At 41.3% G+C, this 25,877-nt stretch overlaps 1 protein-coding gene across 1 annotated transcript in view; it reads right to left on the reverse strand.

Moving 5' to 3' along the window:
- The window catches only part of SH3KBP1 (SH3 domain containing kinase binding protein 1), a 249,651-nt gene that overhangs the window by 127,420 nt on the left and 96,354 nt on the right, over positions 1-25,877 (reverse strand). Inside the window, exon 3 of the mRNA XM_069946144.1 lies at positions 17,762-17,882. Within this exon, the coding sequence (XP_069802245.1) occupies positions 17,762-17,882 (121 nt within the window). The remainder of the gene's footprint in view (positions 1-17,761; positions 17,883-25,877) is intronic.

The following is a 25,877-nucleotide window of genomic DNA, read 5'->3' on the forward strand; positions in this document are numbered from 1 at the left end:
GCAGAACTAATAAGTCCAAGTGCTATGTGCTGTGCTATAGCAGGGAGCTAAGCGATGACTAGCAGGGGTGTCAAGACTCTACGGGAACCTTAACCCTTCCAGACGCAAATGTGGGGATGGTAAACTCTTTTTCTTGCACTGCTGTTCTGCATGCTTCGGCGGTAACAAATATTATGTCTCCATAAAAAAAAAAAAATAAACAACTTTGTTTATTCAAAATTTCTAATATATTTTGGCAATATTCACAAAACAATTTTGAACGTTTGTTATCTAACATACTTTGCAATGACGTCCATTGGTACATTATTTAAGTTTAAGTTGAATGAAAGTCACATTCAACACCCTTTGGTTGCGGCTATTATTAAAAGTCCATTGAATTCGGTTGAAAAGAAGGTGAAAGGACAGTAAAAAAATAAAATAAAAAATCTGTGTGAAATAACACCCATTGTTCACTAAATGACATCCTCCAATAAATTTGGGAAAAGTAATTTGATGGCTGTGGCAAACAACAACCGATATTCGATGCATTGTGTGAACTAATGGCCGTTGTTTCAATAGACTTCCATGAAAATCATGAAGGCTGAAAATAACGGCCGTTATTTTACTAAAAAAGACAGCGTGTGAACATCGCCTAAACTTGTTTTCTTTAAACATAAAGGGATAATGTGTCTATGGTCGGGGAACTTTAGTTTGCTCTTTGAATGTATTGAAGACTTTAAATAGTTTTGAAAATCCATAATATCTTTTGAAATGACCAGTCTAGGATTAAACATTAATAGTTTGGAGAACAGCTTTTACATTTCCCTATACAAATGTTTTGTATATTGTATTTTATTCATTTTTTACCAACAGCATTTACAGAAAAGAGGCAGCCTAATAGCAGAGAACAAATTGGGCAGCTCATTATGGTGGCAGGTCTTTGAGATCTCGAAACGCGTTGTCCGTGAGATGTAAATTAATAGTTGTGGTTCATAGCCGACTGTCTCCTTCTACACAGTGAGCCATTTGTTGTCCTCTGAAAAACATTAAAATGCTGGGCTTCCTGCATTCTATTCACAGGTCATGACACTCAGGAAAGATTGAACTGTTGACTCAAAACTATTAATGGAGGGGGCCGCCGGATAAGGCAGCAGTGCTCCTAAGGCTGTTTCGGAGCAGAGTTTACCCCGACTGACAGCGCAGGACCGACACCATGAAGGAAGGTAAGACACATACCTTCCTACTCAGCGTCCCCGGCACTGTAGGGGGCTATCAGCAGGTTAGGGGCCTATTCCAAGGAGCGATAATTGGCCGAATTGGCCTAATTCGGCCGATTATCGCTCCGTGGTATAGAGAGAACGATTAGCCGATGATTGTGTCATTGGCTGATTGTTCATTTAGGTTCAAACCTAAAATCATTGGACAATTTCACAAACATCATACATTACCTGTCCAGGCGCAGGTCTTCTCCTTCTCCTGGTCCCATGCGGCAGCATCAGCTTCGGAGCGGCCTGTCTGAGCTGACAGACCGTTCAGCCAATCACTGGCCAGGACCGCCGCGGCCAGTGATTGGCTGAGCGGTTTGTCAGTTCAGACAGGCCGCTCCGAAGCTGATGCTGCCGAGCGGGACCGGGTGAAGGACAAGAAGATGACCTGCGCCTGAACAGGTAATGTATGAAACAAGGGCTGCAAGGACATCGGTAACAATGTCCCTGCAGCCCTCGCTAACGATTGTCGGGCCGTGGAATAGGCCCAGTAAATGAGCGCCGATCTATCAGATCGGCACTCGTTTAAATCGTCGATCGGGCCCTGCTCGGTCCGTGGAATAGGACCCTTAGATTCGCCTAACCTGTTGATTATTCCCCTTTAACTACTGCAACATTCAAACAAGAAAAGAAAAAAAAATTGTGCACAAAATTTTGTCATAAAAACAAGGTTAATGATTTCACACTTAAAAATGGAACCAAACAATGGAACCCAGCAGCGATGTCTAAATACGCCACTAACCTAGTTACACTTCCTGATATCTTACGTTCACCAGCAAGCAGTCATACCGCATGGAAACATGATTTGCAGAAGTACTATCTATATAACCAGAAGCAACGACACCATAGGTTTTTTAAAATGCTATTTCATTTACAGTATATTTTCACACAATGCATTGCAGCAGTTAGTTTAGGCAATGTAAAAAGGCTAAACATGGATTTTGAGACTAAATAGTACAGTAAATTGAATCTGAAAAGCGAAAAACACTTTTTTGGGGGCAGGAATTAATTGAGAACAATTTCCAATATCCTTCTCTATTTCTCGAGTCAAGACACACAACAATCCCACCACCCATGAACAACGTGAATAAATCCTTATACTTTGGGATTTTTTCAATAGTGACAACAGGAATTGCAGCTATACTGTTAGTCACGCTCAGACAATGTTTTTTAAAAGAAGTGATATTTAGGAGGAGATCTAGCATGTAAAAACTAATGGCCTACTCTCAGAATAGGCCATCAATTTTAGATCAGTGGGGGTTCGGCTTCTCTAACTCCCAGCTGTTTTAAGGAGGAGGGAATCGGACCTGGTAGATGGCTGATTCTAAGAATGGCCATCATTTGAATGGGACAGTTCTAACTATCTAGTGCTTAGTCTGGATGGCGAAAACAAAGTAAGGATGAATGCATCTTCCAACGTTCTTGTGTGTTAATAGGAGTCGAGCCTAATGACAACAGATGCATTTTTGAGGCATCAGTTTCTGGTAAAAAAAACCAAAAGGATGCCTGATATATCAGCCTTACAAGCTAAATAAAAATTTGGGTTTTTTATATTAAAGGGGTAATGCGGCGTTTAACATTTATTCACTAAATAACACACATTACAAAGTTATACAACTTTGTAATGTGTGTTATTTAAGTGAATGGCCCCCTTCCCCGTGATCCCCCCACCCCGGAAGTGTGGTGTATTATACTCACCGACCTCAGCTGCCATCTTGGGTGGACGATGTCATGTTCGGGAGGCTGGCCGGACCGCTCCAGCCGTCCCTCATGCTGGCCCCCCTCTACCGTGTCATAAGCTGCTCGGCCGTAATTGGCTGAGCATAAATGTGCTCATTCAATCGCAGCTGAACAGCTGATGACACGGCAGAGGGGGGCCGGCATGAGGGACTGTTGGAGCGGTATGGCCAGCATCCCGAACATGACATCGTTGACCCAAGATGGCGACCGGGATCGACAGCAATGGAGTAAGTATAATGCCCCACACTTCCGGGGTGGGAGGGGGAACACGGGGAAGGGGGCCATTCACTTAAATAACACACATTACAAAGTTGTATAACTCTGTTATGTGTGTTATTTAGTAAATAAATGTTAAACGCCGCACTACCCCTTTAACGTAATGCCAAAACATAAATCCATCAAAATACAGATTACTATGGATGAACATAAAGAAAAGGCAAAAAACAAAGTAACCTGCTACATTGTCTGGTAGATGCTTTTGCCTACTGAGGGTATAACATTAATTGAGGAAGAGTGACATTATTATCGGTGACTGGTGAGGATCCGACGCCTTTGTCACAATGAGAAAAGACTGAATCTGATTTTTATATATTCCAGAGCGAGGATGAGCAATATCACAGCTGATTGACCTCGCAGCCTAGATCACAAGAGACACTTTCTGTTCAGTAAGAAAATCCTATTTCAATGAAGAGCATTCTAGGGCCTCTATTTTATTTGGATTGTGTAGTAAGCTTTTTACATTCATTCTGTGCAGCAGACAATATGCTCTTTACATTCTTGTAGTTTCTGTCGTGTAACCTCATTTAGATCCACATTAGAGAGGTCTGAGTTTGCTTCAGAGACAAGTGGATGCTATTTCTGAAATAGGGCTGTATTCTGTCATGTTTTCAGTTTTTTTAAACAATAAAAATGATTGAAACAAAGAGACGTGCGACCGCACAGGAGGGGAAAGAACTGCCAAGCTATATACACGGCTGAAACAGAAACTACACACTGCCAATTACTTTTATGGTTGTAATCTGGTTGTAAAATGCACCAAAATCGTCCACTTTTTGGTGTAAAATATTATATTATATTACAACGTTGCCTAGTTTAAGTTTACACTAAGTATTACACCGGATTAGGAATTCTGCCCTTTTTTGCTTTCTCCATCAAGCAGGAAGGGTCTGTGACCTCTTCTGCAGGGAGAAATGGAGCTTGATGTCGTTATGCAAAAGTACTAGATTTCCTATGTTACACAAGACAGCTGTCCTTCTCTAATTTTCAGTTGTTCCTAAGCTAGTGGGTGTTGACTAGCTGCTATGAAGTCTCCCATACACTGCACATACACAGAAGAGGGGATCCTATGTGACCAATGCATACCTTCGGATTAAATAGCAGTACTGATCAGTGTAAACTGTAAATCAAACACTTAAAGTGTCACTGTTGTTATAACTTTCAAAATCAAAACCAAAAGTGGATGTGATATAAAGCAATTTTGCAATTTACATTCTTTTTTTATTAGTTATCATGGAGAACACAGCACTTCCTGTTTTCCTGTTCTTTTTTCTCTCTCAAAGAGTCAGAAAACAGGAAGTCCAGTGTGTCCCAGGCCATCTGAGCACTCACAGAGAAGGCAGTCATGTGACTGATGGACATATTGTGCCGTGACACTGTACTGGCTGGAATTCCTGGGTTTAGTCTGTATTTTACAACCCACACAAGTCAGAAAATCTGCCTTCAGGAGACTGGACCTGGATTTCTGCTAAGTATAGTTTGTTTTAAAGCATGATAACAAAAAAATACTAATGAATGTATATGGAAAACCTGCTTTATTTCACATCTACTGTTGATTTAGATTTTGAAAGTTAGACCGACAGGTACACTTTAACTTAGATATAACATAGAAAAAAAAGGAAAAAAAAAATTTGGTCAGCTCTCCTAGAACACTGTTCACACTAGGCAGGAGCACGTTGCCATGACTCATTATTTTTGTGGGAATTTTTTGGGCAGTTGGGGGGGCTGCTTTTAATTATTTTCATGTCTATGGTGGGTCTGTATCTTGCTGTTGCGGTGAGCTGTTGCATTTTTCTGTGTTTGCTATTTCAGCCATGGCAACGTGCTCCTGCCTAGTGTGAACAGTGTTCTAGGAGAGCTGACCAAATTTTTTTTTTTTTCCTTTTTTTTCTGTGTTCCAGTTCGGGGAGTGGCTGCCTCTATTTGGTCGTGCACTCCACCTGTCTCACCCAGGTGGTGCAATTATTTTTGCAGGTATTAGACGGATCTTGCATGCCCAGAGCATAGGCGTATTACACGCCATGGAGAGGCCATAGTGTACATACAGTGTAGGGTCTGCCTCGATATGAGTCCACCTTATCGTGGTGAGGCAGTTTACGCTGTTTGCAAATAGTAACCAAGAGACTCATTATTTTTGTGGGAATTTTTTGGGCAGTTGGGGGGGCTGCTTTTAATTATTTTCATGTCTATGGTGGGTCTGTATCTTGCTGTTGCGGTGAGCTGTTGCATTTTTCTGTGTTAGATATAACATATACTACAAGCTCCTGCAACATGTGTGTCTCAGCCTCTTTCTTACCCTACAGCTAAATGCCCCCATACACCTTTAATAACTGACGGATAAGTGACTGTCTGCCTGTCAGATATGTTACCCGCCCACCACCTATCCTCCCCAAACACAGAGACATTTGGTGCAGCATGCGTGCCGATTAGAGATGAGCGAACCTGGAGCATGCTCGAGTCGATCCGAACCCGAACTTTCGGCATTTGATTAGCGGTGGCTACTGAACTTGGATAAAGCCCTAAGGCTGTGTGGAAAACATGGATATAGTCATTGGCTGTATCCATGTTTTCCAGACAACCTTAGAGCTTTATCCAACTTCAGCGGCCCCCGCTAATCAAATGCAGAACGACCGGGTTCGGATGGACTCGAACCCGAACCTGGTTCGCTCATCTCTATTGCCTATATTCTTTATGGAGAGGAGTAAGCCACAGCCAGAACACTCTGGTTGCAGCTGATCGCTCTCTGAACAAAGAGGTCGCCCCTGATTTTCCATCATGGCCAACCCCTACCACCATTGACATCATCTGTCAGTGGTTGTTCTAGATGGCCCCATAAACCTTATACCAGCAGCTGAATATGAATGCTGAATGACGCCAGTGGTGGGTCTGGCAAACATAAGTCTAAGGGGTATGAGTATTTATTTTCCTCCAACTCCCAACAGACATCTATGGGCACCATATCTGATCCCTCAGTGAACTGACAGATTTTTAGCAGTTTTAAGAGAGACGGATTAGTGTAGGAGGGAGAACAAAGAAAAGTAGCTTAATACGTTGAGAACAGGAAATTTTTTCTACTAACTTTTTTTTTTTTTCATATTTCAAGGAACTTTATATTTATTTGCACATGGCCTTGATTTATGCAAAGTATTATGCATGTCTATAGACAGATAAGGAGGAGATGTCTTCAAGGTAACATTAAAAATTACTAAATATATATTTCCTGTGTGAAATGGTAGACATTTTCACATAGCTTTTTAGAACCTGTGACGTTGCAATTGGTATGACTAAATTCTAGAGGCGACTCTGCATGGCACGCGATGGTGCAGCACCATTACTGTAATGGCTTGTCTCTATTCATAACAGATACCACCAGCACCTAACAGACCCCATAACAGTACTAATGCAGTTCCTGTTGTCTTCCTAGCAGCATCTAACAATCTACTAACCACAGAGCAAACCAACAGGTGCTCAAAATTACTGGAAATTAAATTTAAAACATTTCAGGCCCTTACTGTTCACAAATGTATGTGACATATTATTATCCCAGCTGTGTAAGTAGATGATGTAGGTGGATCTGGGAACCAAAACGTTAATGGCATGGATGGACCAGGTCCCCCAGACCTCTACTAGGGCTTATAGAAAGATGACCCCTGTCCATATGAAAAGGGATTGATTTTATAAAACAATTAAATTCAAAGACCAGATTTAGGGGCCATTTGCACATCTTATCTAGCACTGCGCCTGGCAACAATCTCTCAAGGTGAGTGGGCATTTCCCTAGACCTCAAGCGCAATATCTGCCCCAGGATCCACGGGGTTTTGTTAGTACCGTGTTTCCCCAAAAAATAAGACAGTGCCTTATATTAATTTTTGTTCCCAAAGAGGCACTCTGTCTAATTTTCGGGTGATGTCTTATTTCTTGGGAGTGACACCAGACAAGCACGGGGAGGAGAGAGGTGAGTGGCACAGGGTGGGATGTGAGCAGCACCGGGAGGAGGGAGAGAGGTGAGCAGCATGGGGTGGGATGTGAGCGACACGGGACAAGCATGGGGAGGGAGGGGGTGAGCGGCGACGATAGCCTTACTTTCGGGGTGGGGGTGTCTTATTTTTGGAGGGATGCCTTACTTTGGGCTAGCTAGTAGACCAGTTGGGGTGTCTTATTTTAGGAGGATGTCTTATTTTCGGGGAAACACGGTAGGACTCTTCAGATCTTCAGGCTAAACAAGCTGGATCTTTTCAGCTTATCGCCAATGTTCTTGCTATATTTTTTAAATAACATCCGTTCGTGGAGAAGATTATTTTTCTTCCATCAGAGAAATTAATAACTATGTTTATCACAAGTTGCGGAATATGAATTAAGAAACAAATTAAGTTACATGGAGCTAACCCGATGAGCGGAGGCCGATACTTGTTTTGACAACAATTACATGCAAATTCCTCCTGCACCGGTAACTGTATGTTGGCTCACTGAATACTAATTATACAATATAATCAGGCAGGCCAGGATTGCAGGTGCAGACTGTAAAACCTAATTGTATAGACAGCAATCGCACCGCCGGACTCCTAGATGAGTGTTTGTTCTGAGTATTTTAAAGATAAAATATGATAAGCGAAGAATGGCTGTGGCCTCTGACCGACCCGTGTGTGCCGCTCCAAACAGGTGTTCAGTTTATTCTTCCTTCTAGATGTTTACTTGGGGCATCCAAGCGAAAAAAACTACATACAATTCTTTACAAATACATAGCAGGAATGAAGTGGCCCAAACGTTATCCTTCTTATGACAGCATCTTGTGGGTAGGTTTATAGTGAGTAAGTGAAAAAATATTTAGGAGGTTGTGGAACCAGATATAATAAGAACCCATGAGAGTACACGTGTAATGTACAAGCAATAATAAAAAAAAAATAGTACGCGCTATAACAACATGGCCAATCATTTCTCCCAATTGCTGAGCCTAAATACTGATTTAATACAGAGTTAAACATGTGGACATGACAATGGATATAAGTATTTCTTTTCAGGCTCCACAGGGTTTAGTAGAAGCACTAGTATTTAACCATAGTAAATGCTGCATATATAATTTAGACTCACAAGGTTCTGGGAGATAAGATAGGTGTAGCTGTTTAGTGGTATCCTGACAAATAAAAAATATTAAGTCTTCCAGTACTTATCAGCTACTGTATGTCCTGCATGAAGGGGTGTATTCTTTACAATTTGACACAGTTGCCATCTCTGTCCATGATGTAAACTGTCCAGAGCGGTAGCAAATCCTTTTTATTCTCTTTACACCAGATGCATTTTCCTTTGCAAAGAGAAATTAAAGGGGTTATCCAGCGCAAATCTTTTTCTTTCAAATCAACTGGTTTCAGAAAGTTATATAGATTTGTGATTTACTTCTATTTAAAAATATCAAGCCTTCTCATACTTATCAGCTGCTGTATGTCCTGATGAAAATGTTGTTTTCTTTTCTTTTCAGTTGGACACAGTGCTCTCTGCTGCCACCTCTGGCCGAGACAGGAACTGTCCAGAGCAGGAGAGGTTTTCTATGGGGATTTGCTGCTGCTCTGGACAGTTTCTGTCTAAGACACAGGTGGCAGCAGAGAGCAGTGTGTCCGACTGAAAAGAAAACACTACTTCCTGCAGGACATACAGCAGCTGATAAGTATGGGAAGACTTGAGATTTTTAAATAGAAGTAAATTACAAATCTATATAATTTTCTGAAACCAGTTGATTTAAAAGAAAAAGATTTTCGCTGGATAACACCTTTAAGTACACATGTAGACATAGGATCATTTACAAATTAATCCCTCTATAGCTTTTCTCCAGGTTCACAATATTCCATTAAGGCAGGCTACATGTCTTAAGGCATATGAACATTATAACTGTGGGGGTACCCCGCTCAGAACCACCCTCTTGAGCCTTCCATGTACCACATGAACGGCCATAGATCTAAATGGCTAAATATAATATTACATTTACCTGCAGTATCGTCTAGCTGTCTGCAGTTACACCTCCACCTGTAAAGTCGTCTCCTTGCTAGGGATGCAGGGAGATTCCCTCTTTGCCCTGGCTTCATTCCTTCTTGCTATCTGTCACTTCGCAGTAATTTGGTCTTTTTTACTTTTCTTATCCAAATACAATAAGTCCCACGGAAATAAGACATTACAGGTAGAAGATCAGCAGTAACATAACCCTTAATGAAGCTTCTAGCAATTTAGCAGAAATTACGATTAGAGCTAAATTCTCATAACATTGTGCTCAGACGCTTGCTTTGTATTGCTGATTAATAAGCAAGCATATTGCTCTGTATGAAATAGTTAATGAAGAATATAATTGCTTAGAAACAATCTAATGCAACAACAAAATGAATTTCTTCATCTGCTGCTTATAAACATTAAGGATCCTCATATTAAGCTAAAGGCAATTATTGTTATGGATGCAGAAACATTATGGAAATCTCACACACGCTGCCAATCTTCCTTATGTGTGGGTCTGAATGAGCCCAGAAAGAAACAGATTGGATAAAGAAATTGATTGTATCTATAGTTAATTTCAGGATTATCACAATAATAATTACTCTCATTTACTGTTCCTTCTTCCATTTCTGCTTGATGATATTATGATTTTTATATAGTATTATTACTCTGGCCATTAATCCTACTGCTTAGATCTATGTGATGATGAATATAAAATAATAAAAGGACATCTAATAGTATAGCAGTATAACAGGCCCCAGTTCTATAGCATTGTACTGCAATATTCTACAGCAGAGATCTCCAACAGTGGCAGCTAGTGGACTCTGTTACGTACAAGGTGGAGATCACTAACGCGCCCATAACAAGTGATCAGCCACCAGATTGGGCCATAATAACAGAACGCAGTGCCATCTGGAAACAGCATAACTTGCTACCATGTCTAGCTGCAGCCACACTCACTGTTTTGCACGGTTTTCACTATTTTCCCACAACTTGCACACTATAAAACCATACTTCACGCCTGTAAACAGAGAAGTCATTTGCTGAAATGCTTAAAACAACGGGTCTGAATGGGGTGTCAGATTCTTATAATTCTCACATGGCTCTTAGGCGACAACATCAGCAAATGTAAAGTAGTTTATAGAAGAAAAAAAATCTGATGTTGGTTTGCTCTGGACTTTCCCTACAATACTGTGATACACTAAAGCAAATCCATTGTGAAACCTGTATATTCACTGGGTTCTGCTGCTGGATATGTCAGTAGTATGTGAATTAAGCCTTACGCTTTAAAGGAGAAGTCCGGCGAAATTTTTTATAAAAGTATTGTATTGCCCCCCAAAAATTATACAAATCACCAATATACACTTATTACAGGAAATGCTTATGAATTGCTTTTTTTCCCTGCACTTACTACTGCATCAAGGCTTTACTTACTGGATAACATGGTGATGTCACTTCCTGGATAACATGGTGATGTCACTTCCTGGATAACATAGTGATGTCACTTCCTGGATAAAATGGTGATGTCACTTCCTGGATAACATGGTGATGTCAAGACCCGACTCCTAGAGCTGTGCGGGCTGTGGCTGCTGGAGAGGATGATGGCAGGGGACACTGAGGGACGCAGGGCACTGGAGGGACACTGAGCATTCCCCTGCCATCATCCTCTCCAGCAGCCACAGCCTGCACAGCTCTGGGAGTCGGGTCCTGACATCACCATATTATCCAGGAAGTAACATCACCATGTTATCCAGGAAGTGACATCACCATGTTATCCAGGAAGTAACATCACCATGTTATCCAGGAAGTGAAGCCTTGATGCAGTAGTAAGTGCACGGAAAAAGCACTTTATGTGTATTTCCCGTAATAAGTGTATATTGGCCATTTGTAGAATTTTGAGAGGGCTATACAATCATTTAATAAAAAATTATCGACGGACTTCTCCTTTAAGTATATAAACGCACTAACAGCACTTTTCACATAGATGTTTTTTTTTAAATTCATGCGTTTAAATCTGGCATACAGGTAAATATATAGCATTATAATGGTTGACAGCAATGAGGATAAGCTTGATACAATGCATCAGATCAACATCACACATGATATCTGGGCAAGGAAGAGTTAATAGTGCAGTGAAATATAAAGAGTAATTATAGTTAAAATATGTTAAACAGCCAGAAGATCATGGGTTCCTGTCTTCTGAGTGAACGGTCTGGAAGCAAGTGTGCTTGGCCTCCACTTACATTCACTTACTATTAGATTGTCAAGGATAGTAGTGGTACATTGTGGGTGCACTGCCATTCCATTTAATTGGGGGCAAAAGACCCCCATTGATCAGATACTTATTACCTATCCTCTGGGTAGGTGTTAAAGGGGTAGTCCACCCAAATTTTTTTTCTTTCAAATCAACTGGTGCCATAAAGTGCCAGAGATTTGTAATTCACTTCTATTAAAAAATCTTAAGTCTTCCAGTACTTATCAGCTGCTGTGTGTCCAGCAGGAAGTGGTGTTTTCTTTCCAGTCTGACACAGTGCTCTCTACTGCCACCTCTGTCCATGTCAGGAACTGTCTAGACTGGAAATAATACAACTTCCTGTTGGGCATACAGCAGCTGATAAGTACTGGAAGGCTTGAGATTTTTTAATAGAAGTAAATTACAAATCTCTGGCACTTCATGGCAGCAGTTGATTTGAAAGAAATTTTTTTGGGGTGGACTACCCCTTTAAGCTCTGATCTTTGGATAATGTAATAAAAAAAACAAGACCTGATGAGGTAAGTGATACACCTACAAGATATAATTAAAGTGTACCTGTCATTAACAAAAAACTTTGGATGTGTCACAGGAACCTGTCAATGATTCTCCCAAATGATCTGGAGAACAAGACAGTATACAGTGTCAATCATTTCCGCCCAGTGGCTCCATAGACCCCTAATGGAGATACCGCGACAGAGATTGCTGCAAGCCAGGGAGTGAAATGCGCTTTAACGCGCTTCACTGGGCTCATTTTTCTAAATGATGGGGGTCTCAAAAGTGAGACCATGTTCTATCTAAAGTTTTTACATGCCATACCTATCTCCTGTGGGTGTTTTAAACAGAGCTTAGTTGAATCCTTACCCTTACACTTATAGTCCGAGAGAGGCCAGTGTTAGAAACCATCTCTCTGAGGTCACCTTGTTCGCACATAGTATATGCATCAGTCTTTTTTTAAACTAAAACCAGGAGTGGATTATAAACACAGAAACTGTGCAAATCTTTGTATTCTAATTTTGCCCTGTCAGTACACTCCTGATTTTGGTTGAAAAAAAAGACTGTCCAAAAGACTTTCAGAAATACTGTGTGTGAACATAGCCTTAAAGTGACTCTGTACCCACAATCTGCCCCCCCCCTCCCCAAACCACTTGTACCATTAGATAGCTGCTTTCAATCCAAGATCTGTCCTGTCCATTCGGCAGGTGATGCAGTTATTGTCCTAAAAAACAACTTTTAAACTTGCAGCCTTGTGCCAAATGGGAGTATCTGTGCCCTAACTTTGCACCACCCCTCCGTCCCTCCTTCCCACCCTCTTCATCATTAGGAATGCTCCAGGCAGATTGACTCCTATTCCCCACCTGTGCCAGCCCGGCACATGGGCTGGATCGCTAAGGGACCTGTGCAATGCTCAGCATGGAGAAAATGTTCCAGAGGCATTCCTAATGATGAAGAGGGTGGGGAGGAGGGACTCCCATTGGGCATGGGGCTGCAAGTTTAAAAGTTGTTTTTTAAAACTGCATCACCTGCCAAACGGACCCCAGGACAGATCTTGGATTAAAAGCAGCTATCCGAAGGTACAAGTGGTTTGGGGGGTCAGATTGTGGGTACAGAGTTGCTTTAAAATTTGTTTGTTTTGTTGCCCAAGGTTGCAACAAGGTTTTGTTGCCTTCCAAGCTGAGCCTCACCAACAACTAGGGCCCACCTCAAAGTCTAAGGACTACTGCTATACATGCCAGCTCTAGATTCGTTCAGGCAAGATATTGGTCTCACACATCCAATTGAGGTACATACAGATTCTGTTTTTCATCTGTGCTGGGTGTGTTGAATTAGGATGGGCTCCATCATAGTGTCCTTTGGGTAGAATAGAGCTGCACGCTGTGCTATTCATCTAATCAAATACAATGGAATCCAGGACAGAGTCTCCAACACAGACACATAGTATAATCAATAAGTAATATGGAATCAGCTCCCATGCTCATACATCTATACATTTATATAACCTAAAAAAAATATTTGAATATAAGGATGAACATCCACTTCAAGTAAATGTTATTTTGCTCTACAGTTCCCAATGCAATGACTCACAATGAAAGTGATTCATAATCATAAGAAATTTAATATCTGACAATCCTTTGGTCATAGGGCATTTAAACTGCAGTAAGGCTAAAACCACCCAGTGAAAATGACAGAATAAAATGCCAATTGTTATTTTGCAGATTCTTAGACAGACATCTTATGGAAACAACTGGATTGTAGTGTCCCCCCTGGATCGTGGTCATAAATTGCGCTTTCCCTGCATTCGGCTGACATGTAAGCAATATACGCTGCCCCCTGGCAAGCAAGTGTCATTATCTAGACGTATGCTGCCATAAATCACACTGCAGCTGTGCGTGCATTTAACAGACACTTTAACACGGACGTGCACATTACGGTGAACGATATGTATGCACTTTACAGAATAATCCATATACTCTGACAACATATATAATGCCTGGGTGACAGCGAGTGACCGCTTATTTACTGATTTCTTTCTTTCACCGAATCAGATATTTTTCTTGTTATACCTGGAAATGTATACAATCAAACAGAAATGCATGCTTGTTGCTTCTTACATCTAAAACAGCTTGGTTATCCATCTTAGAACACAAAGTTGCCTAACCTTTTAAGCATTGCACCGATCAAGCATGCTTTACATAGTTTGTAGGCTTGCAGCTATATAAAACACACCTTCAAAACATACCTGATACTTGAACCATTATTTCTTACTCCAAATTCCAAAAAGAATGACATCAACATTAGCAAACAAGAGATCATTCATATATATATGTTAGAATATCTATCCATGGAGCCCAACAGCAATGTGCCAGATGTAAAAAGAAGAGAAAGTCATGGCAATCAACCATATTTTCTTTGTTTTTTTATTGAGCATTCAGGCACCATGCTGACCTGACATTTGTCATTACATGTACACAACTCTATATTCCAACAGAAAACAATGCCACATCATTGCAGTAAACCACAGTTATACAGCATCACTGAATTCAGCAATGTTCTGCTATTGAAAATCCAATGTCTGGTTCCAGAGATAAGTTTTAAACTATACCTGTTTTAAAAAACTTTTGAAGTGTCATGGAAACGTAAAAAGTTTTGATTCGTCCAGGTCTGAGGTGCAGACCCATACCAATCGGGAGAACAAGTGGAGAGAGGATGTGCTGCAGCGCATCTTCTCCTGGTTCATTCTCCCGATCAGTTTGTGTGTGAAAACTTAGAACTGGACCAATCAAAGTTTTTGACATGTCTCTATGTTATAAACAGGAAAGTGCAACAGCAATTTGCAAGTGCCAGGACCACACATACTCCTTCCAGCATACACACGATAAAAAACTGTTCTAAAGATTTTTTTTTTTTTAAATTAGGTTCTTAAACTATTTGATCAAACAGAATGTGTTATCTCATATGTGTGGTAAGTCCTGGCACTTGCAGGTTGCTTTTGCAACAGTGTGAGTGCTGGCCACTTTTTGTATTTTATGTCTCTATGACATGTCAAAAATTCTTTGAAGCGAGAGGTACACATAAAAATCTAAGTATGCTAATGACCTTGTCAGGTGCATTGAATGCGGTCCCAGCACCCCCAGTGGACTTTTTTTTGGCCTTTTTGGGGGGACAATAAACATAAATTAAGTTGACAAAATAGGCATCTTATATCTGCAATACATGTAAGTCTCGGTATCTGTTCTGTAAAAGAAATTTAGTTTAAAGCGACTCTCTACCCACAATCTGACACCCCAAATCGCTTGTACCTTCAGATAGCAGCTTTTAATTCAAGATCTGTCCTGGGGTCCTTTCAGCAGGGAATGCAGTTATTGTCCTAAAAAACAACTTTTAAACTGACAGCCCTATGCCAAACGGCCGTTGCCTAGATTGTGTATGCATTAGGCTGGCACAACTTCTTTGTCCCTCCTTCCCGCCCTCCTCATCATTAGGAATGCTCCAGACAGATTGTCTCCTATTCCTCAGCTGTGTGAATACTAAACATGGGCTGGATCATTAAGGCACCTGTGCAATGTTCAGATAGAAAATGTTCCAGTGGCATTCCTAATGATGAAGAGGGTGGGGAGAAGGGATGGAGGGGTGGTGCTAAGACTCTCGCTGGACTCTCCTGTCATTCTCTATGAGCGTTGGACTCATCTCTCAGCGCGCGTGTCGGGCTGCAGCGGCTGATATCTCTGTGACCTGACCGGATCCAGAAGCGGGACCCGGCGGGATCAGGTGAGTATAGAGGGCTGTAGCGGGGGTCGGGAGCCTGTCACCCCGGCACGGGAGGTGACAGGTTCCCTTTAATAAGGCTATGAGTTAATAATTGACAGAACAGAAAGCTGTCAACAACCCCAATGATATACAGTCATTACACTATACACGGTCATAACAATGGGAACCCTAACACATCATCACATCAGCTAACTGGATTCAGAAGTTGTAGAATTAGCTGGATGCTGATCATCTCTGTGCTGTGACTGTAGTATAAATACAGATGTAATAGCCGGTTCAACAACTCGTACTATTAACATATTTGGGTTATATGTGGGCTCTACGGTAATGTTTATCTGCCATTGTTTGGCATTATGTACCTTGGCACTGTATGGTACTACTTTACTATGGAGATTATAGATAGATATAGATACACACACATACGCACGTGCGCACACACACGCACATATATACATTTTGTTGCCAAACATTTCCTAGGGTCCTCAGTCCCTAGCAGTCTTCTAAATAGAGTGCACAGTTCCCTCTCACCACCAGGCATTGTTCTCTATGACTTCTTTCTTGGAGGGAACTTTTCAGCTATTCCTAGCTGTATCCTTTTCTCGTCCTGCTAGGCAATGGTCTATAACATATGATCAGTGCAAGTCAGGAAGGAAAGCTTAATGTGATGTTCACATCACATTTAATCTGCTATCATACAAAGAACTGTGTGGCTGAGCACAATTACACACTATTCTTTGCCCAACACTGATCTGCATAGACAATGCATGGCAAGGAGGAAAGCTCAGCTCGCTGTTCAGCTTCCTGATCGTTAAATTGCTGGAGCAAAATTGACAGTTCACCAGCTATACAGCAATACTACCCTTACTACAAGTTCATGTAATAAAAATGAAGGAATATGGGGAAAGCAGACAGGTAATGAAGGCTGGGTTTACACTACGTTTTTGAAACCCGGTTTTTTCATCCCTTTTTGCAAAAAGGAAGGAAAAACGGATACATTTCTGTGCATCCATTTTAATCCGTTTTTCCATAGACTTCCATTATCAAAAATGGATCAAAACTAGAGATGAGCGAACCTGGAGCATGCTAGAGTCCATCCGAACTCGATCGTTCGGCATTTGATTAGCGGTGGCTGCTGAAGTTGGATAAAGCCCTAAGGCTATGTGGAAAACATGGATATGGTCATTGGCTGTATCCATGTTTTCCAGACAACCTTAGAGCTTTATCCAAGTTCAGCAGCCCCCGCTAATCGAATACCGAACGTTCGGGTTCGGATGGAGCATGCTCGAGGTTCGCTCAGCTCTAATCAAAACACATCTTTTTTTAACGTGAACAAAAATAAGGTCAAGTACACAGGATGTCAACATTTCTAATACTGGCTCCTTAGCCTCTTGTATAAACCCCTTATTTACACTAGGACACCAGGAAAAAATATATCCCCCCCCCCCAGCCGGTAATCCTATTATATCCTTGATGAAACATATAAATCCCAAAATCTATCTTGGATCAATATGGAAATATTGCCTCGTATTTCCTAAAACACCAACATGTAGGACATTAAAACCCTTTTACTTTAAATACCTATCTATCTATCCATCTATCTAGAAAATCAAAGGCAGGTAGACGGCACTTCAATAAAGTGAATAGGTGCAAGTTTATTCACCCGTATATGTACAGCGACGTTTCGACTCAAAACTGAAACTTTTTCAGGCTATCACTCATACTTGTGTAACTAAGCCACATAACGCTGCTCCTATTGTAAACAGTATAGCAGTAGCCAGTCCATAGGAGTTCTACATTTTCACGTGTCATACTCCTAGACAACCCCTTTAACTAAAATTGTATACTCCACAAGTGTGATACTCTTCCCCTATGTACAAAACGGTTTTATAATCCAGAATCCCAAAGATAGAGGAACATGAAAGTAATGCAATATGTTTAAATTCCTCATAAAAGCAAAACAAGTACGACATCTAAGGAGTGTACAGCATACAGAGTAGTATTTTATTACCTCTTCCGGAACCACGGACCACTGCTTCACTTGAGAGGAGGGCACTGCCATTAGATATGGTCTGGTTAGGTCTGTCTGGTGGTTTGTTGCTTACGTCTTTCTTAATGTCTTTCTTCAATTCCTGTAGAAGAAAAAATGTAAGAATCAACAATGCAAAGGCTGCTTTAAATTCAGCAAAACCACATCAAACAAAGGTCATCGTGCTCTTCCCTGTAGTGCCAGTGTCAAATTAAAATGGCACCCGGGCCTGTGTAGTCAAAAAAGACATGTTATCTACTAGTGAGAACAATACATTCATCATCTCATGTCTCCTGAAGGAAAGCATAGAAAGCTTGGCGGTATGAGTATATGCTGTGTATAGATGGTAGCCATCATCTACTATGGCTTTTCTAAAATATAAGATAACTTTAATAAATTCTTAATACAATATATTCACAGGTTCATTTATCTTCGATAGAGCAAAGATGTTTCCTGGCAAAGGGCCCACATAGTCCTAAAAGATGGCTGCACTGAAATGACCTATTATAACACCCTTGTGATACAGGATATAGCTTTACGTTCAGGCTATTCTCACATTATTATTAGATCCGCCACAGGGCTCTTCCTCAATTCTGGCAGTGTTCTCACGGTTTGTAGCAATGCCTTACTAGGTGTACAGAAGTAGAGCACCCTTAGGGTCCTATTACATGGAGCGATTTTTAACGATGAAAGACGAGAGTGTTCATTGTTAACCTGAAATCATTCCCCATATTACACAGAACAATGTTCGTTAGATACGATCGATATTACGATTGTTATTGCGATCGTTTATTCCTTCTGATCTCAGGAAAACAATGGGCAACGTGCTATTACACTGAAAGATTAGTGAAAAAATGCGAAACATGAGTGAACGAACGTGGAATTACAGCGAACGATTAGCGATAATTTTAGGTTCAGATCTAAATCAACGATCAACGACATACGAACGATTTTTCGATCCTTGCCTGTAATTACACAGAACGATTATCGTTTAAATTCAAACGATACAACGATTTTTCGCACGATAATCGTCCCGTGTAATAGGGCCCTTATTCTGGAAAGACAGCAGGTTTAGGTCGCCCCTATACTCTAAACAGGCCATCAATGTCCATGATGGGAATAAGTAAGTCTTCGGTGAACAGACATTTATTAGCAATGGTTGGATCAGCATTGACGAGTAAATGGGGTGAAAACACTACATCCTAAGCATTAAGTGCATAGAGTACCATCTATAATTTTATATCTTTATACAACTTTTATTTCAATTAATATGGAGACTTCATTTCTAACGTCTTGGTCAATAATAGACATTTATCAGTCAGGCTGGATTGGCTGTCGGCGTGGCGGAGCTGGGACAGTAGTCGCCATGCCAAGTGCATTCATCCAATTTTCTATTAACCTCTGCCACTCAGATAGTTTACAATGTAATTGACTGAAAGATCACAAATAATATCTGCGGACAGATAGAACGGATTTATTGAGTATTATGCTTCTCTGAGTACTAAAAGGAGAACAGAGCATGGTGGCAGTGGTGAACAAATCAAACCTTAAGGCTCATAATCCGCCATGACATCAACATATTCAGGGACTATCAATAATCTTGGGCTACTAACTCTAAAGCAGGGGTAGGGAACCTTGTCTCTCCAGCTGTTGCAAACCTATAACTCCCATCATGCCTAGAGAGCCAAGGTTCACTGCTGTAGACCTAATGAAGCTGTGCTGTACAGGGCCTGAGCAAGTATGGTGCGAAAGCTGCCGGGACCTTGAACATATGGGGGGGATGGATTTATCACACTGCGCAGGCATAAATTGCATAAATTATGTGAGACCACTAAGGTTGTGCAAAAACTAGAAATTTACGCTGGGGTAAATTGTTAGTTTCCGAGAAATGCATTAAAAACATTATATTCAAATCAGTTTGATTCACCAAGGGTGGTCCCAAGCCCTGTTACACTGTTACTGGCTGTGCCTGCCTCCTCATAAATATTCATCAAAGGCTCTGCTGATGCAGGTCTTAGCCTTGCGAAATCCAACAGTCGTGCAGTACGCATTCTCTGTGACGGTTACTGCGGGAGTCCGCTAGGCCAGGACCTACATCAGCAGCAAAGCCCGCAATGAATATTTAAGAGGTGGCAGGCACCAAATCAAATTGCCTGTAGAGTTTTAATACATTCCTCAGGGACGGAGCTGCGAATTACAACAACACAACCACAATTTTATTTTTTGCATTTCTCAAGTAACAGGAGTGTGAGCTTCACAGCATATACTAATACTCTATATTGTATCTGCACTAATATATACTGTGGGGGAGATTTATCAAACCTGGTGTAAAGTGAAACTGGCTCAGTTGCCCCTAGCAACCAATCAGATTCCACCTTTCATTTTCCAAAGAGTCTGTGAGGAGTGAAAGGTGGAATCTGATTGGTTGCTAGGGGCAACTGACCCAGTTTCACTATACACCATGTTTGATAAATCTCCCCCTGTATCTGCACTTATGCTCCCTGTGTTTTGTCAACTTTGCCCTTGTCTTAAAAGAATAAGGGCACATACTGTATAAGAAGAACAGAAAAAAACTACTAGGGTCAATTCTTTAAACAGAACCAAAAATTATACTGAATGTTTTTCTGATTTAGTTTATTAAAATATTTACATAAGAGAGAAATATGCTTTATGAGTGCATACTATATAAAACATCTAATACTATCGGCTTAAGATGTATTATATAAAAAGGAGAGAAGTGGAAACAATTACCTATCTATATCCACATGACAAGATTTTCCAGGATTTATAACATCAGAATTTCCCTTTTCCTGTATGACTATATTTTATATAAACTACCTCTTGTCATATATCTTCTCTTTATATGACTTTGGTGCTGGTTATATGGTTTATGTGTGGGTCTGATCTCATTCTTAAATCCCTGTTCACATAAATGTAATAACTGAAAAAGAGAACTTCTTTTTTGCAAGGTGTGAACAGGAACAAAAACATAGGACAGTCTTTCAAAGCGTGAAATGTTCATGTAAACAAGTAAAGTAAGGCATTGGTTATGTGAATGAATGGAATCGCATCCAGAGTGTATACACATAGCATACACACATTAAGGATGTTTATCTGCCTAGCTTGCAGATTGTGTCGGGCAGTGGTTCATCGTTGCAGCCCCTTGTAGACAATTTTTTACAAGAAACAGTCTTGGGATTGGAAAGATAACTGAAGAAGAAGAAGTATGCTAAAATGTGTGGTAAAAGGGTCAATTAAGGAGAGGCAGACGCTTTACTGGACACGGAATGTGATAATAAATATTGACAAATAAATCTAAAGTTTGTGAATAAATAGAGGATGAAAAATAAATAAAATTTAAAAAGTCAAGGTTGAGATAGAACGGGATAGGAAAAGTGGTTTACTTAGAAAGAAAAAAAAAAAAAAGACAGGTCCATTTGTCACTTCATATCATGCCCTATTGGTTAAGTGGACAATTTTGAAATACTGGGACATCTTGAAAAGAGATCCACAACACAGGGACATGTTCAAGGAAGCCCCATGTGTGCATATTGGAAAGGACGATCATTATGAATTGGTGAGACATGATGAGAGACTAAGTAAGACAAATAGACAAACATTTCTCAGAACACAAAGAAAACGCACTTCCGTGCCTTGCATGACAGCAATGTACCTCTACAGTACAAGGAGAATTTATACACCACCCTACCCAAGGCAATAAGATTCCAGTATGTGGCTTCCTTACATGCAACACTGAGAACATTATTTTTTAAAGTGTTCATGTGATAAGCCTTGTGACGGCCACCAGACCAGTAAAAATAAGGCTTAATAGACACTAAGCAGTAAGTAAATTTTTAAGTATAGAAAAAAAAGCCACAAGCGCCATGAGGGCAAGTATGGAAAGACCACAGTTGCAAGACATTTCACAGAAGCAGACTATAGAGTTTATGCTGGCTAATTTGATAAAATGCCTGTTGCAGAGAGAATGTTACTGGATAGAGAGACTTAACACAAGAGCCCCAAAAGGGTTAAACAAAGTACGTGGCTACAGATATTTATTGTGAAAATTCTGTTTAATATACAGCAGGTTCTATATAAGTGAATAAGTTTTTATGTGTAGTGTTGAGAGGACCTGCTGAACTTTTCGGGTTCAGCAACGCTCTCTGAACCTGAACGCTTTTGACTCCCAGTGGCTAAAGAAGTTGGATGCCACCCTATAGAGTCTTTAGCATTGAGGTTTGGAGAAGATTGCCAAACCTGAACAGCTCGGCAAGTCTGCTGAACACTAGTGCCAAATAGAGCCTGGTGCTGAGTGATTATTAGCACTGTGCACTAAAAGTGTTGTGATCAGGCAAATTACATACCACTATGGCTTAATCTATGCTTTTCACCTTTTAGAGGTCCTCTGGGGTTCTGTTATTTAGATACTGCATGGAATCTCTGTTAAGGTATAAATCAGTAGTGTTGAGCAGACTTGCCAAACTGTTCGGTTTCAGCAATGTTCTCAGGACCCAAACACTTGGCATCTGACTTCTGTCAGTCTATGGCTGTATCCATGTTTTCCAGGGCTCCCTAGGGCGGCATCCAGTCACTGGAAGTCAAATGCAGAGACTTCAGGTTTGGAGAACGTTGTACAACACGAACAGTTCAGCAAGTCGCTCAGCAGTAATATCAGTAAAGACAAGCCTTTATAGCACAGTTTGAGAGTTTGACTGTTCTTCTTAACCTTTCTTTTCTGGTGGGACTGCCCCAAGCCATTGTACCCATCAGCTGAGAATGTAGAGAGTTATAAGAGTATATAGCTCTCACAGGGTATTGATAGAGAGAAAAGCACACAGATGTTTGCAAAAGGAGAAACACCTGGGGACTTGTACAAGTATAGAGAGAAAGCAGAGCTGACACAGCAAACTCTATACTCCCGAATACACAGTCTTCACATCCAGCATATATCACGCAGAAGACAGAACATTGGGGTCTGAAATTAATCAAGAATTGAAACGATTAGGGAGGGTTTAAAACCCTATATCATAGCAAAAGTTTTTTTTAAATGACCGGGACCCTTAAAGGGAAAATCATGTCTCAAACTGCTTACATGGCTACATATCTATGCAAGCTCTGAGACTATCCACACCTTACTGTAGTTGTCCAAGACTGCAATCACCAAAAACATGCAGCTCTGAAATGTCATAGAGGTGTGGTCAGGGCACTTCAATTCATTCCACTGCCCCGGCCACACCTCTATGACACTTCTCAGCTGCTGAAAAAGTATTTGTAGGCTCAGACAACTAGGGTATAATAAAGGTATGGATATTCCCGCAGATTACATAACTATGCAGCCATGTTAGCAGTTTGATATGTCTTTTTTAGCCGCCAGTTTCACTCAAGCCCACATAAACCATGTTTTAACTAATTTTATACCTCCAAATGCCATATCAAAACCAACTGGGAAGATGAGATATTGAGGCAGGTAGGCACGTATGTTACACTGGACAGCTACACTGGTAGCATCAAAAGGTCTATTGTATTTACCCTGCACAGTAAGTAATATGCTAAATCAGCTTAATAAAATACTCAATAACTAGCAAATATCAGAAGTTTAGCAAACAACTCTGCCTATCTCAACTTCCGAGAACCAAGTAACTGTTGTATGGGGATGACATAATAACATTCACTAACAATCCATTAAACTAGTGGAAACATATTTTAAGCTTCTATTATATGCCATTCTTCTACAAGATGAGTAATAAAATAATGACTAAAAAGAATGTCAAGGACTCTTAATTAAAGCAAACAGCATTCAAGTGAAGAGGGTAGTGCAGACCTGCGGGCAATGCGGCCAGGCTCGCACGAAAGATTATTTCAAGTTATTTGACATTTCCAATCTATTTGTATAATAACTATAATTGTGGATTCTAATTAGTTTTCATATGTTGTTAGAAGGATTTCCACCGAGGCTGTAAAACCATCCTTCAATATGCACCCTCTAATTATAAGCTGCTCCCTCTCTGCAATTTCACGACAGTATATACCTGCGTGGGAGATGGGCTTCATCCAGCCCAATCGTGTTTCTAACCACTAAGCTCTTAACATTATATTTGGTGCCCTCAGGTCCATAGCTTGTGGTGTCATAGTGATCAGTAGCCACGTATTATTAAGGTAGTGGGATAATCGATTGAATTGTTGGTTACATACAGAGAAGTGCAAATGGTGAACAATAGAAACAAAGTTCATATTAAAACTTATTTCTTATTTCATGACTAACAAGCTTATTAGTTTAGGGGTGATCTCAGATGCCGTGGCAATGGTATGCAGCTGCCGCACACATTGATCATCGCTGCCGGCACCAGGAGTTCCCAGTTTGAACAGTTTAAGTCCAAGTCTCACCACGATTACAGGGGAATCTCGAGCCACTAATGCTCAAGATTACCTGAAAATTGCAGCAGGAACCTGGGTTTCACCCTCTTAACCTGCTGCGGATCCATGTACTGTGAAGGTCTATGGGGGTTACATATTCGCAGCGGAATTTTCATTCCACTGCGGACATGTGACCTGGCCCCTTTAACCCCCGGGCGCCCGCAGCCCCGGCCCGAAGCATTACCTGCTCGGCGCAGCGGCTGCAGTGAAGCTCCTGGCTCCCCTCGCTTCCTATCAGCTAATCAGTGCTTCCGTGCACTGATTGGCTGATGAGGAGCGAGGGGAGCCGGGAGCTTCAAACAGCTGCGGCACCGAGCAGGTAATGTATGCTTCGGGCCGGGGCTGCGGGCGGTGGGATGCGGGGGTTTAAAGGGGCCGGGTCACATGCAGGCAGCAGAATGAAAATTCCACTGCGTGTATGTGATCCATTCAGCTTCACACTACCAGGATCCGCTGTGAAATCCGCTGTGGATCTGGTACGTGTGAAGCTACCCTGAAGCAGCAACCCCAGGAACTACTATGGGGCGGAATTACGCGGCGGAACTCTCCGCCACTGAATCCCACTTGCTTCAATGTCAGACGGCATTCTCTATGAGAGGGGTCACAAGCCTCTGCTCCCCTTCGCTCTCCAGTCAAAGAATTGACAAAAGAGTGGAGGCGTGTGAGCTCTCCAAGGGTATGTGCACACTGAGGAAAAGGCGAGGAATTCAGCTTGAAATTCAGCTCAAAATTCAGCTTGAAATTCCTCCCGTAAAAAATGTGCAGAGCAAAGTCCCATTGTGTTCAATGGGTTTTCTGCTCTGTTGTTCCCACTGCAGAATTTCCGAGCAGAATTTTCTGCTGTAGATCTGCTAGAGGAATCCTATAGTAGTCAATGGGGGCTTAAATTCTGCTTGAATTCTGCCTGAAAACTTTCAGCTACAATTCCTCGAGAATTGCTCAGTGTGCACATACCCTTATAGAGAATGCCATCTGACACTAAAGCAGGCAGGATTCCGCTGCGGAACTTTGCTCAATGTGAACATACCCTAAGAGTACCCAAAGGCTGCTCTTACACAGGGCAGTTTGATTTCAGTTTTTAATGCACATCCTGAAGCCAAAACCAGGTGTGGATTGTACTGAATGAGATAACGGAAAGTAAAGATGTTACAGAGAGAGAAAAAAAAATAGCATCTATATAATCTAATTTATTATGGACAACTAACTTATGGAAACTAAACTGCCCTGTGTAAAATCTCACCACACACAGATTTATGCACTACTCATCGGAACCAGGGGCGGGCACAGACTGCAAAGGGCCCCTGTGCAAATGTGTTTGGGCCCCCATAATCTATTAGTTTCTCCACCTTTCTGTACACCCGGGTATTTGGTACATGTGTTCTGGTTCTCAGGAAGGTCCTACAGCGCAGCACAGATGCCAGGGCCCACTAGAGGACTGCACTGCAGTGTGTGCAGGACCCAGTGGGGGATTGGGGTACCTGTGGCCACCAATATATCTGATCTTGGGGGGCACCCAAATAATGATCCCATCAGAAGCGACATGAGAACCTTGTCCCATCCTGTACTGATGTATCTGTGACCACAGCTGCCTGAATAACAATAACTACAACTTATGAAGCTCTTCGAGAATGCTGGGAGTTGTAGTTTCCGAGAGGACAACCCCTTGAGTTTACTGCTCATTTGT

Source organism: Dendropsophus ebraccatus, chromosome 11 (assembly GCF_027789765.1).
Source record: "Dendropsophus ebraccatus isolate aDenEbr1 chromosome 11, aDenEbr1.pat, whole genome shotgun sequence".
Classification (NCBI taxonomy): Eukaryota; Metazoa; Chordata; class Amphibia; order Anura; family Hylidae; genus Dendropsophus; species Dendropsophus ebraccatus.